The sequence below is a fragment of the Acinonyx jubatus genome, chromosome A1 (assembly GCF_027475565.1).
Source record: "Acinonyx jubatus isolate Ajub_Pintada_27869175 chromosome A1, VMU_Ajub_asm_v1.0, whole genome shotgun sequence".
NCBI classification, from domain to species: Eukaryota; Metazoa; Chordata; class Mammalia; order Carnivora; family Felidae; genus Acinonyx; species Acinonyx jubatus.
Window position 1 is genome coordinate 210,386,856 of NC_069380.1, and position 22,604 is coordinate 210,409,459.

The 22,604-nt window shown below is 35.5% G+C and overlaps 1 protein-coding gene across 5 annotated transcripts in view; it reads left to right on the top strand.

Moving 5' to 3' along the window:
- Positions 1–22,604, top strand: part of ZFR (zinc finger RNA binding protein) — an 83,841-nt gene that overhangs the window by 18,665 nt on the left and 42,572 nt on the right. For 2 of the 5 annotated variants that reach the window (XR_008289860.1, XM_027075031.2), the window contains exons 3-12: positions 448–471; positions 1,944–2,226; positions 3,844–3,988; positions 5,928–6,146; positions 13,256–13,503; positions 16,247–16,438; positions 16,949–17,240; positions 19,097–19,290; positions 20,695–20,814; positions 21,871–22,016. Coding sequence is in view for 4 of the 5 variants with exons in the window: in XM_027075031.2 (XP_026930832.1) it covers positions 448–471; positions 1,944–2,226; positions 3,844–3,988; positions 5,928–6,146; positions 13,256–13,503; positions 16,247–16,438; positions 16,949–17,240; positions 19,097–19,290; positions 20,695–20,814; positions 21,871–22,016 (1,863 nt within the window). In the remaining variant the exon portion in view is untranslated. The remainder of the gene's footprint in view (positions 1–447; positions 472–1,943; positions 2,227–3,843; positions 3,989–5,927; positions 6,147–13,255; positions 13,504–16,246; positions 16,439–16,948; positions 17,241–19,096; positions 19,291–20,694; positions 20,815–21,870; positions 22,017–22,604) is intronic. The other 3 variants (XM_053201704.1, XM_027075034.2, XM_027075048.2) reach the window with 2 other exon arrangements.

Sequence of the window (22,604 nt, forward strand, 5' to 3'; positions counted from 1 at the left end):
ACTATATAGGAGTCCAAGACTATCTAAATTTTTATATAAACAAACCCCTTTTATGCAGTGTAGTCTGAATGTGTGAAATTTTATCAGTAAATGTTAAATATAAGTTTCACAGAACTGGTGTATTTATATTTTAAATATAATTCTTTTTCTCAGTTCTAGGAATTTTGAAGAAGTATAATATGTTATTGGCATTTTTTTCTTAAGGCTGTGGAATTATCCATAGAAAATGTCAATCCCAAACCAATTTTCCACTATTTAAATTTCCCTTTTCCTGTCTTTCAGTTGTCATATATGTAGAAATTATTAGCTATTTTTAATATCAAAATGTGGAAAACCTCTTCCAAATATAAATTATAAGAGTTTCTTTGGACTTTGTTCTAAGTTTTTGTTTTTTTTTCTTTTTCATATTGGGCTGAAATCTGCCACCCTTCCATCCATTGGTTCTAGTTCTGTTCTCTGGAGCAGCATGGAGTAAGTCTCTTCTATTAGAAGGCAGCTCTCATATCTTCCCCAGTCATCACTTCTAGACTGAATGTTCCCAGGTCCTCTACTTTTTATGTGAAATAATACCCATAGTTATAAGTTTCATATTGATTCCCTTTGAATACATTATAATTATCAGTGTTTTCCCTAATATGGTTAAAATGTGATGGCCCCAAATTTTAATTGTATGCCATATTTGTATGGTATTGTGCACACCAGTGAAGAATATCCTGTACTATAACCCATGAATCAGACACTCTATTAGTGCAGCTTCAGCTTACGTCGGGTATTTTTTTTCTTAGCTATTCTTAACTTGTTGGCTCATATTAAAACTTACGGTCATCTAAAACCTGTCAGCTAAAATAACTGTTGGGGCTTTCCTTTTTTTAGAAGGCATTTCTGCCTTGATAATAAAACTTAAGTGTAATTCTAAGTGTATTAGAATAAGAAATACACTTTCATGTGCTAACATCTGTAAGCCTTGGTTTTATATGACATAGACTCTCAATTTAAAAATTAAACATTTTTCTGAGAACTTTAGCTGGAAATTTATTTGATCTACAGTTTTGAAAAATGTTTTTGCCTCTTTATGTTTTAAATGGTTATGATTGAAAAGCATCTGACTTAGGTCTTCTTTTGCAACATGTGCTACATTTTTAAGAGAAAAATAAATGTATGTAATGAAATGCTGCCTGCAACTTGGGTAATTTATCTAAAATCATAGATAGTCCATTGTAGGTTTTGTGCCCTAGAGCAAGATTTCTCAACCTCAGCACTATTGACATTCTTTGGATAATTCTTTGTTGTGGGTAGTTGTCCTGTTTATTGTAGGATAAGTAACAGCATCAATGGTCTCTACCCACTAGATGCCAGTAGCACACATCAATCACCACCACCTCCTCTGCAATTTGACCATCAGAAATTAATCTCCAGACATAGCCAAATGTTCCTGGAGGGCACAATCTCCTCCAGTTGATAAGTACTGCCCTAGGGTATCAGAAGTATTTCTTATGTCAAATAAGTAATAGTTTCTCCCTTAAATGTTTTCTGTAATTGGAGTTAGAACTCAATATTTTTAACATGATTTCTTTGTAGAGTTTTTTTAACTATAGAACAAGAATAAAGAACTTTACAAACAAATATTTTTTAAAATTCCTAGTTTCATCAGTTTTTCTTTTCTTCCTAGTACTGCTTTTTATCCCAGTTTGTCATCCCTGCTTTGTGATATGGTCCATGATCTTAAGCGTTAGTATGTGTGACTGTCCAATGTTTTAAAATTAAGGAATAAAAACCATACAACAGTAACAAATACGGTATTGACTAGGAGGTTTATTGAGTTCAAATACTTGGTGTTTTGTAGCCCGTGATTAAATTTCTTGAAAATGTGCTTTGTATTTTATTAAATGCTTAGATTTTACAACTAAATTGTATTATCTTTATTCTTCTACTCCACAATATAGCCAGCAGCCAGCTTCGGGTGTAGCCTACTCTCATCCAACTACAGTTGCTAGCTACACTGTCCATCAGGCTCCAGTAGCTGCTCACACAGTTACTGCTGCTTATGCACCAGCGGCCGCCACAGTTGCAGTTGCCAGGCCTGCTCCAGTAGCTGTTGCAGCTGCTGCAACAGCTGCTGCTTATGGAGGCTACCCCACTGCACATACAGCAACTGACTACGGTTATACCCAGAGACAACAAGAAGCACCACCACCACCACCCCCAGCTACTACACAGAACTACCAGGTAAGAAAACTACTGGTTCCAGTAGTCTTGACATACATGCTTCAGTGGCCATAGTGTGTGATACAGTGTCCAAGCCAGTGCTTTCAAACTTGGGTCTTCAGAAATCTACCTGTAATGATGAAGTGAGTGTGTGTTCATAGGTAATTTAGGGGCATCCTTGCAGTGAGTTTTATGTTAGTAATTCCCCTGAGTCCATTCAACTCCATTTTGTATCTGTGTCTGCTTTAATTAAAAATATTTTCCATTAATTACTGGTTAAATATTAACCAAGGTTTTCAGAAAAATGAAGACATAGTGAAGATGCTCCTTGTTTGTATTATGGCATTATTCATCCATTTGGAACACAGGCTATGTCTCCTCTTTTGAGAACCATGAGCCTAAGCTATATAGGCCAAACAAGTTACATAGTGTTCTCTTGAAATTTAACAAGGACAGAAAACTTGCCTGTACATTCTTCCGCCCAAGGTATTCTTTCTTGGTATGTAACAAATTGATGACTGCTCTTATTCATTTAGTTGCTTTTGGTTCAGTCTTTTGGGGACCCAAAGATCTAATTCCCTTTTATAGTAGTACTATGTTTGTTATGACACTAAATTACTACTTACTAAATTTGGTCCTCATGTTTTAGTAACCTATTTTCTGTTTGTTTGCTTTTAGGATCTGTATTTATTTATTTATTAATTGATTGATTGATTTACATGTTTGTTTTGAGGGAGGGGGTGGGGGAGGGACAGAGAGAGAATCCCAAGCAGGGTCAGCACAGAGACTTACACAGGGCTCAAACTCATGCAAGATCATGTCCTGAGCCAAAATTGAGTTGAATGCTTAACTGACTAAGCCACCCCAGCTCCCCTAGGATCTGTTTTTAAACTCAGATCCTTCTGGACTTTGCCTAGTTTTCCTATATTCTTTCTAAAGTATATAAATTTATTTTGTTCAGTAATGAATTGACATGTGAATCATAACATTAGTATTTTCTGTTACTATTGGGCAAGTTACTAAACTCAGAATTCCTTTTGCCATGTGTGATTGTTTTTATTATGTCCAGAGACACAATATAATAAATCCATTGTTTTTAATAGGGTGTATGCAACCCATCATTTTCTGGGCCTTGCCTATTTTTTCAGCCTTTCCACCTGCATGTCCCCCTCCTCACTTTATGCAGTGCCAGAGTTCACCCAGCTCACCTTGATCTTCACTGCTTTGGAGACTTACATACGGTGTTCTTTCTTCCTGGAACCTGAGTTCCCCTTTCCTCTCCACCCAGAAGCTGCTACTCATCATGTTGTTAATAGTGGTAAAGAATGAAAAGAAAGCCAGAGCAGTCAAAGCTTAGAACACACAGGTGGTCTTTACTATGAGATCCATTTTTAAAGATAGGCATTATTTTTAAATGCTTCAGTGATTTTTTTTCTGATGTGAAAGTTAAACATGCTGCTTGAAATGGTTTTGACCTTATTTGAAGTCCAAAATGATTGCCCTTTGTTTTGGATTTGATTCTTATACATAGGTCTGTAGTTAGTTGTTTTCCTTTATTACACTTTTATATAGTAGAGTTGGGTTTTTTTTCCTGCCACTTCACTTACAGGAAGACTTTCTTTTATTGCCTTTCTTTAGGACTCGTACTCGTATGTAAGATCCACCGCTCCTGCTGTAGCTTATGATAGTAAGCAGTACTACCAACAGCCAACAGCAACGGCTGCTGCCGTAGCAGCTGCTGCCCAGCCTCAGCCTTCTGTTGCTGAAACCTACTATCAGACAGGTGGGTTTTATTAGCATACAGTTTCATTGAAAACTACTAAAATAAATTGTTCACTGTGTTTAATGAAGGTACCCTTTTGAGTTCATCTAAGGTCATTGTGTTACATTACTTAAAAAGAAGTAGGTTTTAGCCTTGTTCTCTGTTCTGCTGTTGTAATGCCTTTGAGTACCAAAGAGAGAAGGCCATGGGGACAAATCCTAATCATGCCCTTTTCTTACAGTTCTCTTCCTGCTGTGAAATAAGCTATACAAAAGGAGTTATGGTGATAATTTCTGGCCACATTCTTATCTTCACTAGAGATGCTCAGAACATATTGCTGCCTGCCTTTGTGTAACCAGTGGAGACCCTTTGAGGCCCCCCACCTTTTTAAGTTTTTAAATTTATTTTGAGAGAGAGAGTGCAACTGGGGGGAACGGCAGAGAGGGAGGGAGAGAGAGAATCCCAAGCAGCCTCTGTGCTGTCAGTGCAGAGCCCCACACAGAGCTGGATCTCAAGAACTGTGACCTCATGGCCTGAGCTGAAATGGAGAGTCGAACACTTAACTGAGTCACCCAGGCACCCTGAAGATGGATTTTTTTTAATAGAGATTGAATTGAAAACTTTTTGAGTTCAGAAAAGTAGACAGTTCATTTATTTTAATTATTTTTGAAGGACTGTGAGAGTGTGGGTAGAACCTTGGATTAGGAAAAAGTAGGACTAGCCTCTAGTACTGACTTTATCACTAATGTGGGTAGTGATTTTTACCTCTTTTCGTCTCTGTTCTCTTATTAGTAACTGAGGTAGTTGATCCAGATCTCTGTAGGGTACTTCTCAGATTTTTATGAGTCTCTTAAAAGTGGTATACAAATATTTTTATAGTTATGACTGATTTTTCTTATAGTTTGTTCTCTAATGATTTGTGAGTACACTGATCTGTAGTGAACTTCCTAGTTAATTATCAAAGTTAGATTGTATTTAAGAGTCAGAAGAGCCTTGGTTTAGTCTTGGGTCTGATATTGACTCTGTGACTTGTAAGTCATTTAGCTCTTGGACATTAATTTCCTTTTGTAAAATGTCCTGATCTGTGTGTTGTGTGGATCAAGTTTCATACTACAGTTTTATAAACTGAACTGCTGTTTATTTAAGGTGCCTTTACTAAACTAAGCATAAGGTACTGGCCCTCTGATATTTGGGCCTTTATCAGGAATTAGACTTGTATGCCTTAATGATTGTTAATAAATGATTAATTATTAATTTAGGGCTTAATAATAAGGTTCCTAAGATTCTTAAAGCATACGGTTTAAAAAATCCTTAAAGCATAAAGTTCCTAAGATTCTTAAAGCAAAATAAATATTTTGAACATGGTCAAAGGCAGCAGAAACCTGAATATTAGCCATTTGAGAACAATTGCACTCAAGCCATTGGACATTTGAAGATTTAAGTCAGTGTCACCTTATGAGTTGAAATTAGACTGAAGTTCACTATGGATGAATTAATAAAAATATGATGAAGTATATTTGAACAAGTTGACGTAATTAAACAATGAAATTTTTATTGTGAATTGAAATACATATTTGAGGCTCGCTATTCCTAATATTAAGCATAATGCTCAAATTAGACTGACTAGCCTAAATACACACACACACACACACACACACACACACACACACACCTTTTCTAAAAACGTTCTTTAAGTAGTACTGCTATTCAGTTAGTTGTAAATTTGGACAAAATGCCATTTTGGAAATACATAGAAAGCATCTGAGAATGGGATATTAGATGAACTTATATAGATGTGTTATTTAATTGGTAGTAAGAATTTCAACCCTTGTGCTAAGAAAAAACTTCTAGCATCAGATTTACAGTTGATGTTTATACTTAGTTTATCAATATCCTTGAAAATTAGAAAAAATATCAAGGTACACCCTTCTAATTTTCTGATGTCTCTTTCCCATTTTAGCCCCCAAAGCAGGTTATAGCCAAGGTGCAACTCAGTATACACAAGCCCAGCAGACTCGACAAGTGACAGCCATAAAACCAGCCACACCAAGTCCAGCTACCACTACTTTCTCCATTTATCCTGTATCTTCCACCGTACAGCCAGTAGCAGCTGCAGCTACTGTGGTGCCATCTTATACCCAGAGTGCTACTTACAGTACCACGGCAGTTACTTATTCTGGTAAGATGGATAAGCTGTGTTTAAATGAAACTACCTTATTTTATGGAATGATCTTCCTCCCAGTAGCCAGAATTGAATTAATTGATAGTTGTTGTTATATGTGCATAATGTAACAAATAGACCGTACCCTAGGTTGTGTTTTTGTTGGTGGTGGTGTTACTGTTTGTTTTTTTATTTTTATTTTTTTAAGCTAGGAGATTTTAACAATGTAAAATGTTCTTTGGGCATTTGAAAGGTAGTCATGAGTCCTGGGCCTAGCATTGCAGTTAGAGAAAATAACACCTAGTATTTTACATGGTCATTTTTTTTTTCCTGACTTTTCCAAATGAATTTGAAAACTTAAGGTTGACATTCAGGGACTACCACTGACAAATTGTATTTATTTCAGCTGTGTCAGGGAGCTGTTTCTTTATCTTTATTATCAGGAATAAGTAATCTTGAAAATATTAGGTAGCTTTTGTAAACATCCATAAGATTGTTCTGTAACACATGTCTCTTAGAAGGACAGAGTAGCTTTATTTTCCTTAAATAATCATATATTTTTTTTTATTATCTTATTAAGGAAAGTATGTATTTCCTTAAGTAATCATTATAGTGAGAGAAATATAATCACTAAAATCTTACTTATGTCCACTGCTTTTCTCATTTCTAGCTGAGGTACTTTGCAGTGTTTCAGTGATTAAAGTCATATGTTGTGGCAGCTCTTTCTGCCCACAGGTCCTGTCCCCGTGCTTTAATAAAACCACCTTTTTAGATTGGGAAAAAAAAATGACATGTTGCTTTTTTGTAGATCTGTAACCTTGCATTACTGTATGGTTTGTTTTGTTCTGCAGTTTATTTCTTAATACCCCATCTTGTTCCATGGAGGTTTTAAAACAATATGGGCAATTTTAGTTCTTCTTGATACTTTGTTGTAGCTTGGTGTTAGAAGACTAACTACAGAATTTAAAAAAAAAAATTTTTTTTCAGAGTTTTGTTTTGTTTTGTTTTTTAATCTCTTACCCTATGCAAAATTAAATGCTTATGCTGGGTGCTAGGTATATAATGGTGAGTTAGGCAGACATGGAGTATTTAGGAAAACCTTTTTTTTCTGGCTGGAATACAGGATACACGGGTAAATCTCAAGATATGAGGCTAGAAATGTCATTGTGAAAAGCCTTGTAGGCTCTGTTATAGTCTTATGGGCCAAAAGGGTGCCAAAGAGGAAATCTGCACAACAGGAGCAGTAGGAGCAGGTTTTAAGTTAACTGTGGCAACCATGCAGGAATGAATTAGGAGTGAGGAAATGTTATTATTCCTAGGTCTGTGATTCCTAGGATTGCCAAGATACTTTTCTGTCTCTCTTTATCTCTGATTAATAAGTTATAACTGCATATGGAATTATTTCAGTGGAATCTGACTAGACACATTTTAAAGTTTTGTTTTTCTCTTTGAGAGAGAAGGTGTGTGTGTGTGGTGGGGGAGGGGCAGTGGGGGGGGGTGGAGAGAATCTTAAGCAGGCTCCATGCCTAGCACAGAGACCAATGCAGGGCTCACTCTCACAACTATGAGATCATGACCTGAGCTGAAATCATGAGTTGGACACTTAATCGACCCAGCCACCCAGGTGCCCCTGGGCACATATTTTAAAAATGTCCACATTAACTTCAAAATAAGGAGTACAATGTATTCTTTCCTATTGTTGCTTCTCTCTTACATGTTCTCCTCCCTCTCTTTTCTCTTTTCCATTGTCTCAGTTGCTTGAATAAATCTTACACAGGATGAAGTTAATTGTTTTTATTTACTGCTATATTACATGAATAATACATGTAAATACATTTAAAACTAGAAACTATAGATAAAAAAGGAGAAAAAATTAAATCATTGGACATCTACTCCTAGATACTTCCTGCCATTAACATTTTGGTGCATGTCTGTCTTTTCTTCATGGGAATATACAGTATATACCTTTTTTTTATAAAAAGGAATTTGTCTAATGCATATTATTTTGTTAATTGGCTTTTTTCTCATTGTGAATGTTCTTTCATGTCATTAAATTAAAATATATCATCCTTTTGATTTGTTTTTCCCCAACTTTTTATTTTAGAAAATTTTAATTTTGCAGAAAAGTTGAAAAAATAGTACAAGTGTACTATATACCATTTAACTAGATTTATCAATTAATATTTTATCATATTTGCTTTATCAAAACACATTTTCAAATGGTTCAGCAGTATATTTACAAGTTGCAGATGACCTGGTGCTTTGCCTAGAATTTTTCAGCATGTATTTCCTAAGAATAAGGGCATTCTTTTACATAACCAAATGCAAATATCATAAAACGAAATTGAACATGGATATTATCTAATTTCTTTAATTGTCCTCAAGTGTCTTTTATGGCTGGGCTTTCTAGGTGTTTGGTGTGTTTGCACTTTTATTTATTTATTTATTTACTTATCTATTTAATGTTTGTTTGTTTATTTTGAGAGAATGTGCACAAGCAGGGGAGGGGCAGAGAGAAGGAGACAGAGGATCCCAAGCAGCTTATGTGGTGTTAGCCAGAGCCTGATGCAGGTTTCCTGCTCAAGAACTAGGAGATGATGACTTGAGCCGAAACCAAGAGTCAGGGGCTTAAGTGACTGAGCCACCCAGGCTCCCCATTTTTTTTTTAAGTTATTCTTTCTTTCTTTTTTTCTTTAATGTTTTAATTAACATTAATGTTGTAATGTTTATTTATTTGGGTGGGGAGAGGGAGGGAGAGAGGGAGACACCATATCCGAAGCAAGCTCCTGGCTCTGAACTGTCAGCACAGAGTCTGACGCAGGTCTCAAACTCAGAAGTCATGAGAGCATGACCTGAACCGAAGTTGGACATTTAACCAACTGAGCCACCCAGGCACCCATGTGCTTCGTTTTAAATTCAGATTCTAATCAAGGAGCATGGATTGTACTTGGTTGTTATACCTTGTTAGTTTCAGTTTTCTTTAATATAGAATAATCTATTTTTATCTTGTCTCTCATGACCTTGACATTTTTGAAGAGTTCAGGCCAGTTGTCCTATAGAATATCCCACAATCTGGATTTTTCTTTCTTTATGCTTAGATTATGACAGCTTTTTAGTCAATAAAACTACCTAAGTGAACTTTTGTATCTCATCACATCAAGAGCACATAAGTAATGTTATAAATTCTGTGTTGGTGATGCCAGCCAGGTATAATGACTATCAGATCTCTCCATTTTAAGGATACCTTTTTCACTTTGTAAGTAACCGAGTAATCTATGGGCCTATTACCCAACTACTCTTCACTCTACGGTGTTAGATCCTTTGAAAATCTCTTAACTGAATTAAGTTCAATGATGGTGGATGTAAAATCCTTTTACATTGATTCTTAGCACTCTTCTCTAAGGAAGAGTCCCCTATTCCTTGTTTTTTAGTATTACTGTGGACTCATTCTTTTTTATTCATTGTAGTATAATCCATTATTCTCTTTTTTCTTTTTGAGGCACACTTTTTCCCAAATTTGGCCAATGGGATCCATTTCAAACTAGCTCCTGAGCCTTTTGGACTTGGCATCGTTATTCTTTGAGCCCCTATTTCGTTTTTGGCACAGTAAGATATTGCTGATACATACACTTAAAGCATTTCCTGCCCGAGTCTCAATAATCAGCCATTTCACAAAGGAGCTGTGATTTCTAATATAGTATTTAGAAATCAAAATCTACGTTTAGAAATACGTAGTTTTTAATGGGTGCGTGATATTTTATTGTATGGATGTACTATATAGATTTTAGAGTTTGTGTCTTGGGATGCTTGGTTTCGTATTAGGGAAAAGCTAAGAACGACATTGAGTTAAATAATCCTTTTATGAAAAGATTTGTGTAGTTGTCAGTTGTTTTCCTAAGATAAATTCCTAGAAATTCCTGTTGTGTCGAAGGGTATGCACTTGAAAAAAATGCAATACACAGTGTGAAATTGTCATCCAGAAGAGAAGAGTCATTATTAGGGTGTCTGAGTTCTGTATATGCAGTTTTATATCAGCTACAATTTAGGTTAGCTATTTTTTTGGTGTCATTAAGATGAGTTCTAGAATATTGGTATGTACTAAATGGTGACTTGTAGCATGCTGAGTTTTCTACTGAAGTGGTATGTTTTTGTTTGTGATATCTTACACTTAAAATTTCAGCTTATTTAACTTACTAATTGATAAGCATTTTAAATAAGAGTACTTTTTAATTGAAACTGTTTTAGCCCTCAAAAATTGAGCTTTTACTTAAAGATGCAGCCTTATATTTGTTTTTCTACAGTGCTTTTACAAGAAATGTACGATTGTTTGCAAGTGTTCATAGGAGATTAAGTAGTAAGCTATAGTTAAGCTTGCCTTTTATTAGTTTTAGACTACATGTGTACAGATGGAGATTATTTTGTAAATAGTAAGCTTAACCTGGTTATTTTTGTGGTTTAGATAACTCAGTGTTTAAAGTACTTCACAATCTCTTAGCCTCAGTTTTCTCATCTGTCAAATAAGGAGATACTTGCCTTAACACACCTGTTTTGAGACTTCACTGTGTCTGGAAAACTGCCTGTCATACTGTGGATTCTCAATTGAAAAAAAAAAAGCAAAAAACTACAAGTCCTGGTCATCTAGCATTGTAGTATGCTGTTGCTGTTACCCTGTTTTTTACTTTATGATACATAATTCATGAGGTTACATTTAAGTGGCATTTTTACAGTTTCTGTATATAACAGCTAGTTATTTAGAAAATATCTATTATAAAGATTCATACAAAAATCATGGTCCTAGCCAGTTTTAATCTAAAGGTAGCTTTAACTAGACAACTTAATGGATTTTAAGAGTGATATTTAAACTATTATTTTGAAGATACTTGGCTGTGAACTTAATTATATTTTTCTATCACATTCCTAAAAAATTTTTGTATTGTTTTTTATTTATTTTTTGAGAGAGAGATAGAGAGCAAGCTGGGGAGGGGTAGAGAGAGGGTGAGATACAGAATCTGAAGTAGGTTCCAGATTCTGAGCTGTTAGTACAGAGCCCGACGTGAGTCTCAAACTCCCCAACTGTGAGATCATGACCTGAGCTGATGTCGGACACTTAACCGACTGAGCCACCCAGGTGCCCCTCTTCTATCCCATTTTTAAATAACAAAGGACATTGGTAAAACTGACCAGAAAAGAGTTCATTGATCTATATAGGTTTTCCCTTGATCATTTACATCAGTTGTTCTCTTTTTTCTTTCTTTTTAAAAAATGTTTGAGGGAGAGAGAGAGCATGTTAGCTGGGGAGGGGCAGAGAGAGAGAGAGACCGACCGACCCAAGTAGGCTCCAAGCTGTCAGCACAAAGCCCGACGCGGGGCTCGATCTCATGAACTATGAGATCATGACCTGAACCGAAATCAAGAGTCACACACTTAACTGACGAAGCTGCCCATGCGCCCCTACATCAGTTGTTTTCTAATTGTTTTTTTATCTGATCATATTCTTAGTATTGATATACCTACCTACTTCTCCCTACTTTTATTTTTAGATGTTTTCTTCTCTTATTACACTTTCTTTCTTTTTTTTTTAATGTTCATTTATTTTTGACAGAGACAGAATGCGAGTGGGTTAGGGGCAGAGAGAGAGAGGGAGGCGCAGAATCCGAAGAAGGCTCCAGGCTCCAAGCTGTCAGCACAGAGCCCGACGCGGGGCTCGAACTCACAAGCTGTGAGATCATGACCTGAGCCGAAGTCAGATGCTCAACTGACTAAAGCCACCCAGGCACCCCTACCACACTTTCTATCTTTAGAAGCATTTATGTAATTTAATAACCTGACATAAAACTCTAGGAAGCCTTTTCATGCAAGTTATTTGGTCTCTTTTCTAGATATTTCCAGTTTTGGATGCCATGATTCTGATTTCCCATGCATCTTAAAATCCTCACCTTTCTAATTAATGTTTTCTTCCCTGCGTGTAGATGCCTTGGAGCTAGTGGGTCAGAAGTCTTATTTTTTTTTTTTTTTCCCAATAAAGCAGTCTGCATTTGAGACATCAAAAGTTCAGTTTTCCTCAAGTAGTTCTTCTTTGCCATCCTGGCAACCAGGAATCTTTTTTTTGAGCCTTACATGACTCTTTTTCCACTCATTTCCACTTCAGAGAAAAAAGAAGTCTTACTGTAATGGGGTAAATAGGGAGTCCACCAAATTTCCAGAGATCTTAGTTTAGAAAGGGGGTAAGTTTTCTAGTTTTGAGGTCCTTTTATACAGCAACTTTGTCAAATTTAAAACTTTTATAGATTTTTAGGTCTATAAATCACTGAACATAAACAACATGTGTATATGTATTATGTTTATGTCAGTAACAAGCTTCATGTGCTTATTCATTACACTTTGAACAATGGACATGGATAGAATCCATACATTCAACCAGAAAATATAGTGCTTTTGTCTCTTTTGGAGGATGAAAAACAGTGTATTTGGTCCTTAAGTCCAAAATCTTCCGTCTGTTGTCCTGTATATTCATCTAAACTCTGGTTCCATATCACAAACTTCTGCTAGGGTTTATTCACCTTACTTCTCCAAACTAGCTTCTGTCAGCCACTTGCTTTTATCAGTTGCACAGCCCATCAGTCAATCAGTGGGTTTCAAAATCTTGGTGTGTTTTCTGTTCTTTTATTTCTTCTGTTCTCTTAGCCATCAAGTATATAAAAATCTTACTTTCATGAGTGTCTTTTTTTCCTACTAGTATCTTAGTTCAGACTCTTCCTCAAATTCAACCCTTCCCAAATTGTATTCAGAGGAATTCTTTTGGGAGAAATATTAACAGATTCCGTGACCATGTAACTTTATCACTCTGTTGTAGCCCACCAACTGAACTATATGTTTTTTGAAGGCAAAAACCAAATCTTAAACTTTTTCTATGCCTCTGTAACGCCTGGCATGTGTTGAGTTAAAAAGTTGATTGACTTCTATAAAAGGAAGATAAAGATTTTTCCAGGTTTTGCGAGATACATATTTGTAAATATGCACATGTAAACCTACCTATATTGGCGGAATTTATTGAATTTAAATTCATGACATTTAACTTGGCCTTTTGTAATTATTTAACATAATCTTTGTTTGATTTTATTTGTAAGGTACGTCTTATTCAGGTTATGAAGCAGCAGTGTATTCAGCTGCATCCTCCTACTACCAACAGCAGCAGCAGCAACAGAAGCAGGCGGCGGCCGCAGCAGCAGCTGCTGCTGCAACAGCTGCCTGGACAGGGACCACCTTTACTAAAAAAGCACCATTCCAAAATAAACAACTGAAACCAAAACAGCCTCCCAAACCACCCCAGATTCACTATTGTGATGTTTGTAAGATCAGCTGTGCTGGACCACAGGTACTTAACGTTGTATGTTTTACCATGAGTCTTCAGTGGGTATTTTTGATAGTTAAGTATGGTTGATATTCTAACTCTTATGCTTACAGAGAAGGTTTACATTTTCTTTCCTGTTAGCTTTTAGCTAACACATACATATTTTCCTAAACAGTCATTTTCAAGGAAGTATTTGTACTGACACATAAGAATTCTGTTAAGAAGAAACTTTAAAAATGATTATGAATGTTAATGAAAAATGGGCAAATTGTACTTTTTTCCGTAAAGATACTTTGCTCTTTAAAGTAAAACTTAAATTTAACTTAGAAGCCTTACATTCAGATTAATTGGGGTTGGGGGTAAGATTGAATTTTTATTTCTCTTTTATCATCCACAGCTTGCTTAACACAGTTGGCTCTTGATTTCCTTAGCTTTTCTTTGAGGTCCATTTTGAGTGTATGGATAGAATTTTACACCTGAAAAAGGATGACCATAGAGAGAATTCAGCTTTACATACTTGCATTAAAGATGAGAGGACTTTGTCAACTGTGCTACTTTTTTGGAGCATATAAAGAGCAGAAGAAAATTGTCTTTCTGAATTTTCAAAATTCTTAAAATAAATTTTTTTCTAATCTGTAGTTTGCAGGGTAACATTTCTAATAAGACTGATTTTTGTATATGCTTTGTAGAATATTACTATTGCTATATAATATCTTCCATGAGGGAATAGGAACTTTGGAAACAAGAAAGATGTGGGGAAGTGTCTTTTTCAGAAATATCAACTAAAGAAGCATAAAGTAAAGCATGAAGTATAGTAAAGCATAAAGTAAAATCTTTATGCCCCCCAACCCCCATTTTGTTTTTTCCCTGATTGCTGCAGTTTAAAATGTGTGATTTAGGCATGAGTGTTTATAAAATCTAATATGTTCAACTCTTATCCCAACATAATTTGTTAATATTTAAGAGTGTGTGTTTTTATATAAAAATTTGATAAGCAGTTTGGCAGATAAAAGGCTTATTGGAAAGGAACAAACTTTGTAGTAGTTTCTTTCAGTTACATTGTTTTCCACTCCTGCCCCACCTGTGTACATTCTTGTTAATTTACTAGATAAGTTCTACTTTTAAATACCTATTTTTTAAGATTATTTTAAATTGTCAGTATTTCCTGTGTTACACCAAATTAGGAAATAATTGTGGAATATTTAATATATGTGACTAGTTATGTAAAACCTTTTTTCTCTCTATTTTGAGTGTGATAGGAAACAGTTTCATTGTGATTACATGGCTAGGGGAGAGGGAACAGGTGGGAATGTTGGTGTTGGCCCAGGATTAAACATGGAAGGACGATATCCTACTCCACGATGGGCTGTTTAGAGGAGATGATGCTATGAGTGGCCTAAGAGATGTTTTGAATATGTGATATACATATAAAAGGATAGAACATAGCTGTAGGATGACAGGTGAAAAGCAGCATTTTAATGAGTATATATAAGGCTGACCATTGTCTAGATTGTTCTGAAAGAACAGGCCAAGCAGGTCAGAGGGCAGTGCCTTAAGGGGCTGATGAGCCTTAGGGAAAAATATCACTGATATTGTAAGTTAGAGTCTAGGTGTAGACATAACGAGGGAGAATAAGTGGGTTCAGATTTAAGGGGCCATGGTTCCCAGTCCTGGCTCCACCATTGTGTGGCTTTGGGCAAGTTGAAGGCCTTTACTTCTTTGGGCTTTTGTTTCCTCACTTCTGTGATAAGGACGTGCCCTAAATAATTGAGCCTCAGAGTGCTTCATGGAGCCAGTTCAGGCCACTGCAGATAACGAGAGGAATCAAGTGGCTGGGTCTTAGGTCTCCCTCTTCTGTTTCAAAAACAGAACAACTTTCTCTACTTCTGTATAAGATTTCACTTGGAGAAAGGATTCTCTTTTTTAAAAATTAGAAAATCACTGTTTTAGGTTATCTTTAAAGTCCCATCCACCTCTGAGATTCTATGATGAAAATACAATTTTTTGCTAATTATACATCTGTCTTAAAAACAATTTTAAAAATAAAACATGAAAGAGGAACTTTTGGCCCCACTCAAGACAAAGCAAACAGTAGTCCTTAGTAGCCTCTTCACTTCTGCCTTCTTCACAAATCTGCCTTCTTTGATCATCTGATTCCAGACAGTTTTTTATACACAATTTCACTATTTTGTTGGTTAGAAGTACAATAATAATTTTTTCCTTGCAAATACATACAATTTTGGCTGTTACCTATTTTAAATAGGCTTTTGTTCGGGATGGCATGGATTCTATGTGAAAATGCATTCTAAGTAGAAAAGTCAGTTTTATAAATAGACATACCTGTTTGTAAAGAGTCTTGTTACCGTTCCATAACTTTTTTTTCATGATGTAGATACAGCCCCCCCATCTTAATTCTATAATGAAAATAATTTGTGGAATCATCACTCTGTCCATGATTATACATAAGCAGTAAAAGATGCAGATTCGTAAAACTGAAAGTGATGTACCTTCTATTGATAATGTGGCTAAGTATGAAAGGCCTTTGTAAATCAGTGTTAGATAAATGTATTCTTGGTAAACAAAGTGCAGAGAACCACAGATAAATATGGATAGATAAATAGATAGGGAATCCCACATGCTGTAATTGCTTTTACAGTTGTTTAGTACTCATTCTTAAATGAGTATTAGAGATTTGAGAATTGAATATTTTAAATGGTTATAGATAGAAAATTAGCAAAGCAAAATTTATCCTTTTTGTTTGAAACAGACTTATAAAGAACATTTAGAAGGACAGAAACATAAAAAAAAAGAAGCCGCATTGAAAGCCTCACAAAATACCAGCAGCAGCAACAACTCTACTCGTGGGACTCAAAATCAGCTACGTTGTGAGCTCTGCGATGTGTCTTGTACAGGAGCAGATGCATATGCTGCCCACATTCGTGGTGCTAAGCATCAGAAAGTAGGTGTTTTTTCCCCACACACCCTTATGTCTTACTCTCTTTTCTTTTACTTTTTCAATGGAGGGTTTAAGTATAGGTGACTTCAAAACTTAAAAACTGAGTGGATTACATACCTTGTTTATATGTTAATATATATAAAAGTAATATCAGATAGTCATTGCTTAACAAGAGAAAGACTGTAGACCTTTTTTCTTTAAATTGAACTAGATCATTTATTCTGCCAATTGGAAATTTGTTGTATGATTATTTGCCTCCTCTTGTCATACTTAAATCTAGGTTGGTGTGCATGTAGCCAAGTTGATTTCATCTTCCTCTGCCTTGGTTTCCTCACCTAGTGCTAGATGGAATATGTATCGAAATCTGCATCACAGAGATTGTTTTGAAAGTAATGAGTTTTGTATATAAAAATACGAAAATATAGTTCAGATTTTCATTGTATAAAATCTTTTAGACAAACTCAAAAATCTACACTTTTTGAGTTTCCTGACAAATGTGCTTTTATTTTGTAGGTGGTTAAATTACACACAAAACTCGGTAAACCCATTCCTTCAACAGAACCAAACGTTGTTAGCCAAGCTACTTCTTCAACAGCTGTGTCTGCTTCAAAACCAACTGCCTCTCCCTCAAGCATTGCAGCAAGCAATTGTACTGTGAATACTTCATCAATTGCAACTTCTTCAGTGAAAGGTCTTACAACTACAGGAAACTCGTCTCTTAATAGCACATCCAACACTAAAGTATCAGCAGTGCCTACAAATATGGCTGCCAAGAAAACCTCTACACCCAAAATAAACTTTGTTGGCAAGTACTGAAGATTCTCTGTGTTCCTCCTAACTCTGTCAAAGTGATGTTTCTTCTCCATTCCAGAACTAACCCATCTGCTTTATGCTCTTGTATCCATCTCCTCCTTTCTTCTCTGGGACCTTCTTTAATCACATACCTGTTCTTTTCTCTTGAATTTTCAAGCAGTCCTCAGTCTTCTAATGGTTTCTTCCTTATAGTCATACAGGTTTCCCTGTGTCTTCTGTAGTCTTAAAAAAATATATATTGTCTTATTACTATAATCTTCTCAAGCTGCAACCTAATTCTTACTTTCTCTACTTCTATGCTTTTTTTCTAGTCCTTAGTCTGTTTTAGTGTTTCCACTCTATTCTTCTAAAACCACTTTCAGAAGTCACTAAAGACCTAATTGCCAAATCTAGTGGCTAGTTTTCAGTCTCAACTTGTTGACCTCTGTAATATTTGCTCAGTTGACTGCTATATCTTAGAGCGTTAAAGTCTCTCCTATGTCCACCCACCTCTTTCTCAGGTGTCTCTATCGGTTCTCCTGCCTTCAAGTTCATTAAATGGCGGTGCTCCTAAGATTGTGATTCTGGCTCTCCTCTCTAGTCACCCAGTGTTCTCAAGTTGTCTCATTCACTCCATTGTACAGGAACTTTGAAATCTTTCGGGCAAACTCAAAACTGCCACCTTTTAGAGCTATTTGTAGGAATTACCTGGTCATTATCTGTGTGGCTCTCTGGCCAACCAGTGTCTCATTCTGTCAAAAGAATACCATGAAATGATCTGTTCAGTTTGCTGCTTTTTTCACATGGAAAACTTCACTGACGTTATTTCTGCTTGTTTATTGCCTCCTTCGGTAGTGTACATAGTTCTTTTATTTCTGTCACCACAGTATCTCTACAAAAAATGTCAGTTTTTCTTCATAGCTACTGCCTTGTTTTTAGGCCTTCAAAGTCTATTCCTCAGAGCTTTGTCTCTGATTGTGTCCAGTCTCCAATGCTTGTCAAAGTTATTTTGTTAAAATATGTGTCAAGTTGTGTTAGTTTCCTGCTTAAAAATTTTCACTGACCTTCTGGCATATCAGAAAAAGTTATATTCCTTATTTATGTCATCCCACAGTCTTCACAATCTGACCCCTGCCTCATAGGTCATCACCTCTGTCTGTCTAGTAATTGATGCTGATGTCTTCCTTCAGTTTATCATAGTCTTTTAAACTTTGTGTTGTTGTACGTGGTGTTCTATTTAAACATCATTCTCTTCTTTCTGCCTGGCCAAGTTCATGTTTGTTACTCTTCTTTCAAAGCACAGCTCAAGGGACACACCCTTGGTGAAGCCTTTCCTAACTGAATCATGTTAGAGGGGAGTGGCTCTTTTTTTTTTTTTTTAAGCATTCCCATAATGTATTTCTACTTACTATAGCAGTTACCACATTGTATTGTAATTATTTGTGTCTTCTCTTAAATTGTTGGCACCTCAAAGGCAGCTACACAGTCTTAACTCTTATATCACCAGAACTTAAGGCATTGCCCAGTTGGGAGGGAACTGGGGTTACAAACATGAATTAAGTTTAGACCCTACCTTTTTAGGTACTTGCTGTTCACTTTTAGGTACTTGATGTTAGTAGAGTCCTGGTAGGGATGGAGAGGATCCTTGGGTGGTGGAGAAGGGCAAACAAAATCCAGACGTGTATTTATTTCATTAATAGAATAAAAAGGCCAAATGGTTTATATGTTCTTCAAAATTCTGATGGATGTCACCAGGAGTTTGACTATCGGTAGAAAAAAATAACTTTATCTGAAATTTTTCCTGTATCAGATTATACATTTACACAAAAAGAAAGTTAAAATTATTGTAATTCTTTTATGTTCTTCCAGGTGGGAATAAGTTGCAATCAACAGGAAATAAAACAGAAGACTTAAAAGGAACTGAATGTGTTAAAAGCACTCCTGTCACCTCTGTACAGATTCCAGAAGTAAAGCCGGACACCGTGTCAGAACCAGTCACACCTGCATCTCTTGCTGCTTTGCAGAGCGATGTGCAGCCAGTAGGGCATGACTATGTGGAAGAGGTATTGATTTGAGAATACCGTTCCTGTGAGATTAGATATAGGAGAGAAGTGTGTGACTTTGTTGCAGGCATGCTTTAAGTCTAAAATTAGATTTAGGTTACTTATGAAGGAATATAATATGGTATGTATTTTTGTTAAAGGTTTTTAAAAAACATGCCTTTGAAGCTTGCCTAAGTGATACCATGATTTTTTTAACTTCTCTCTTTCCCTTCCAACACCATCACTGTGATAGAAGGTAACGTTCCATTTGTTTGGTAGGCATTCTTGTATCCTTCCAAGTGTCCTGCAAATAAGAGTAAAAAAAAAAAAAAATTGTGAGCAGTGAAAATATTGACAGAGAGAGCCAGTATTTCTTTCTGAACAGTCACGTAGTTTCACGTGTAAAATTAAAGGTGCTGATTTAACAGATCGTGTTTATTTGGTTTCTCAAGCTGGTAAGAAAGCTTCTGGTTTTATAGCTAAACTCAGGAAATTGAGGAAAGAGGGAAAGTCAGAGGGTCTAATAAATATTTGCTGTTAGCAAAAGGCCCAACATAGAGTGGTATAGCACTACTCTTTACTTTTCACTGTGTTGTAGAACATATGTAAGTTCTCTGAGCTTCAGTGTCCACATCAGTAAAACTTGGATATTTCCAAAGTTGTGAAGATTAAATAAAGTACCTAGAATAGCGCCTAGCATGTAGTAGGTTTTTGGTAAATATTTGTTCATTTTTTTCTCCCATCAAAAAAAAATTATGTATTCTGTTGTCTTCTTTGTTCACCAGATAGAAAACTAGAATGTGTAGTTTATAAGTAGATCACAATTTTAAAAGTACAGATCTTAAGAGAGTAAGATTTGGTTATCTAAAGAAATATACATGGCCAGGACACCTTAGAGAAATATTATCCAATGACACTTTTTTCCTTTTTTAAATTTACTCATTATTTTCATGAGAGAGAGAAAGTGCCAAGTGGGGGAGGAAGAGAGGGAGTCATAATCAGACTCCATGCCCAGTGCAGAGCCCAAGGCAGGGCTTGATCTCACAACTGAGCATGACCTGAGCCGAAATCAGAGTTGGACGCTTAACTGACTGAGCCACCCAGGCACCCCTAGCCAATTGCATTTAAATCTAAATGTTTGCACATGGATAAAAGTGCTGAAATTAAAGTTAATATCAAAAGCAAATACATGCTAACACATCTTGCATCTTACAGTTAAGAATTTTAACAATTCATTTCTATAGGTTATCCTTTCAAAAAATTATAGACATTGTCTCTTATTTTTTCCCCTACTTCAAACTCTTAATTGTTTACAACATTTTCTTATCACAGAATCTGTGAAGGTTCGTGAATGAAATCTTCAACTGTAGCATACCTGTTATGATTCTTAGGTTTTTGTTGTTTTTTTTTTCTCCCTGTGTCAAGGTACGAAATGATGAAGGAAAAGTAATTCGATTCCATTGTAAATTATGTGAGTGCAGTTTTAATGATCCCAATGCTAAGGAGATGCACTTAAAAGGGCGAAGACACAGACTTCAATATAAAGTGAGTAAGATTACAACTTTTTTTTTTTTAAACACAGCTTGGAACATTCTATGTGGAAAACAAAGCATCTAAGCATAATGCACACAGTTTGTGAACTTCGATTTTAACAGCATATCATGTCTCAGTTAGATTCAGATGTTTGTTTTTACTGATTAGTTTGTTATACTTAGGTAAGAACAGTATAACCATATTTCATCACTTTTAGTGACTTGTAACATTGCTTGGATCCAGTAATATGTAAATACAGATAATTGCTTCACATAAAGTGTTTTGAAAGAAGTATCAGGTCTTCATTTACCTTCTCTGTCTTGGTAGAATTCTCATTAAGATGAATTTTGAGATGAGAAATTCTGCATTGAAAACTTGTTAAGTGTTAAGTTAAATACAAATCATCTATTTAAAGTTTTGCTTAATATTTTTATTTATTTTTGAGAGAGAGCATGAGTAGGTGAGGGGCAGACAGAGAGGGGATCAGAGGATCCAAAGCAGGCTCCAAGCTGACAGTAGCAAGCATGACGCAGGCTCGAACTCATCAACTGAACTGTGAGATCATGACCTGAGTCAAAGTCAGATGTTCAACTGATTGAGCCACTGAGGCGCCCCCTAAAGTTTTTAATTAGGCTAGACTGATGCACTAGATTCATGTTTTCCCTTCTAAACACAGAGGTGGTGAAAATTAAAATAGTTTTTTTAACCCCAACACTCAAACGTTTAGAATCATCTACTCACAAACAAGTAAAGGAAAATTAAATAGCCATTAGTTCCCTAAAGATTTTTTCAGTTGGTTAGCACTAAGTTATGTACTTTTTATGTAAGAAGTATGTCGTCATAAGTTTGGACAAGTAAGAATTTGGGGGTGTGGGAGGGGAAAATGAATGTTTATTAATGTATTCTGAATCTTTTCTCTAATACAACTTATTTACTGATCTTACTCTTATAATAGGAAATTTGAAACTGAAAGCCTCTATGATGAAGGAATATGTAGGATTGTATGATTCAATAATATGTGTAGATTGTTAGAGGGGCTGCTAATTTTTTAAATGTCTTTTTTAACAGAAAAAAGTAAATCCAGATTTACAAGTAGAAGTAAAGCCCAGTATTCGAGCCAGGAAGATTCAAGAAGAGAAAATGAGGAAGCAAATGCAGAAAGAGGAGTATTGGCGAAGACGAGAAGAAGAAGAACGTTGGAGAATGGAAATGAGGTAATATCTTTAACTTCTAGTAACATGATAGTGAGTGGTTCAGCCTTTCTAAAAAACAGCTATTCTGAGTATGTGACTCCCATTCAAAGCAATCCAGATTTGTTTAATGCACTTTTAATTTTCACTTTTCAGGAAGATCCTAGGTCTAGGAAAGAAATGCATTAAAATTAACTTATTGACTATTCTAGTATTTGACCGTGGCCTTGGTATTAGGAATTATGTGGTAAGTGGTACCTTATATATATTAAATATGTGAAGAAATAGTTTAATATTATGTATATATAGATTTATAGATTTCTTTTTTAAAATAAACTCTACACCCAGCATGGGGTTTAAACTCACAACCCCACAATCAAGAGTCACATGCTTTACTGATTGAGCCAACCAGGTGCCCCAAAGTAGTTTAATATTATAAGTAATATTATAAGTTTAATTATTATATTTAATATTATAAGTTTAATATTATATTTAATATTATAATATTATAAGTAAATGGCCTCTGTTTAAAACAAAACAGAACATTTGGTTACATAATAAAAATATCCTGAGTATAAGATTTGGTAGATTCTAGACATAAATAAAGTGTGG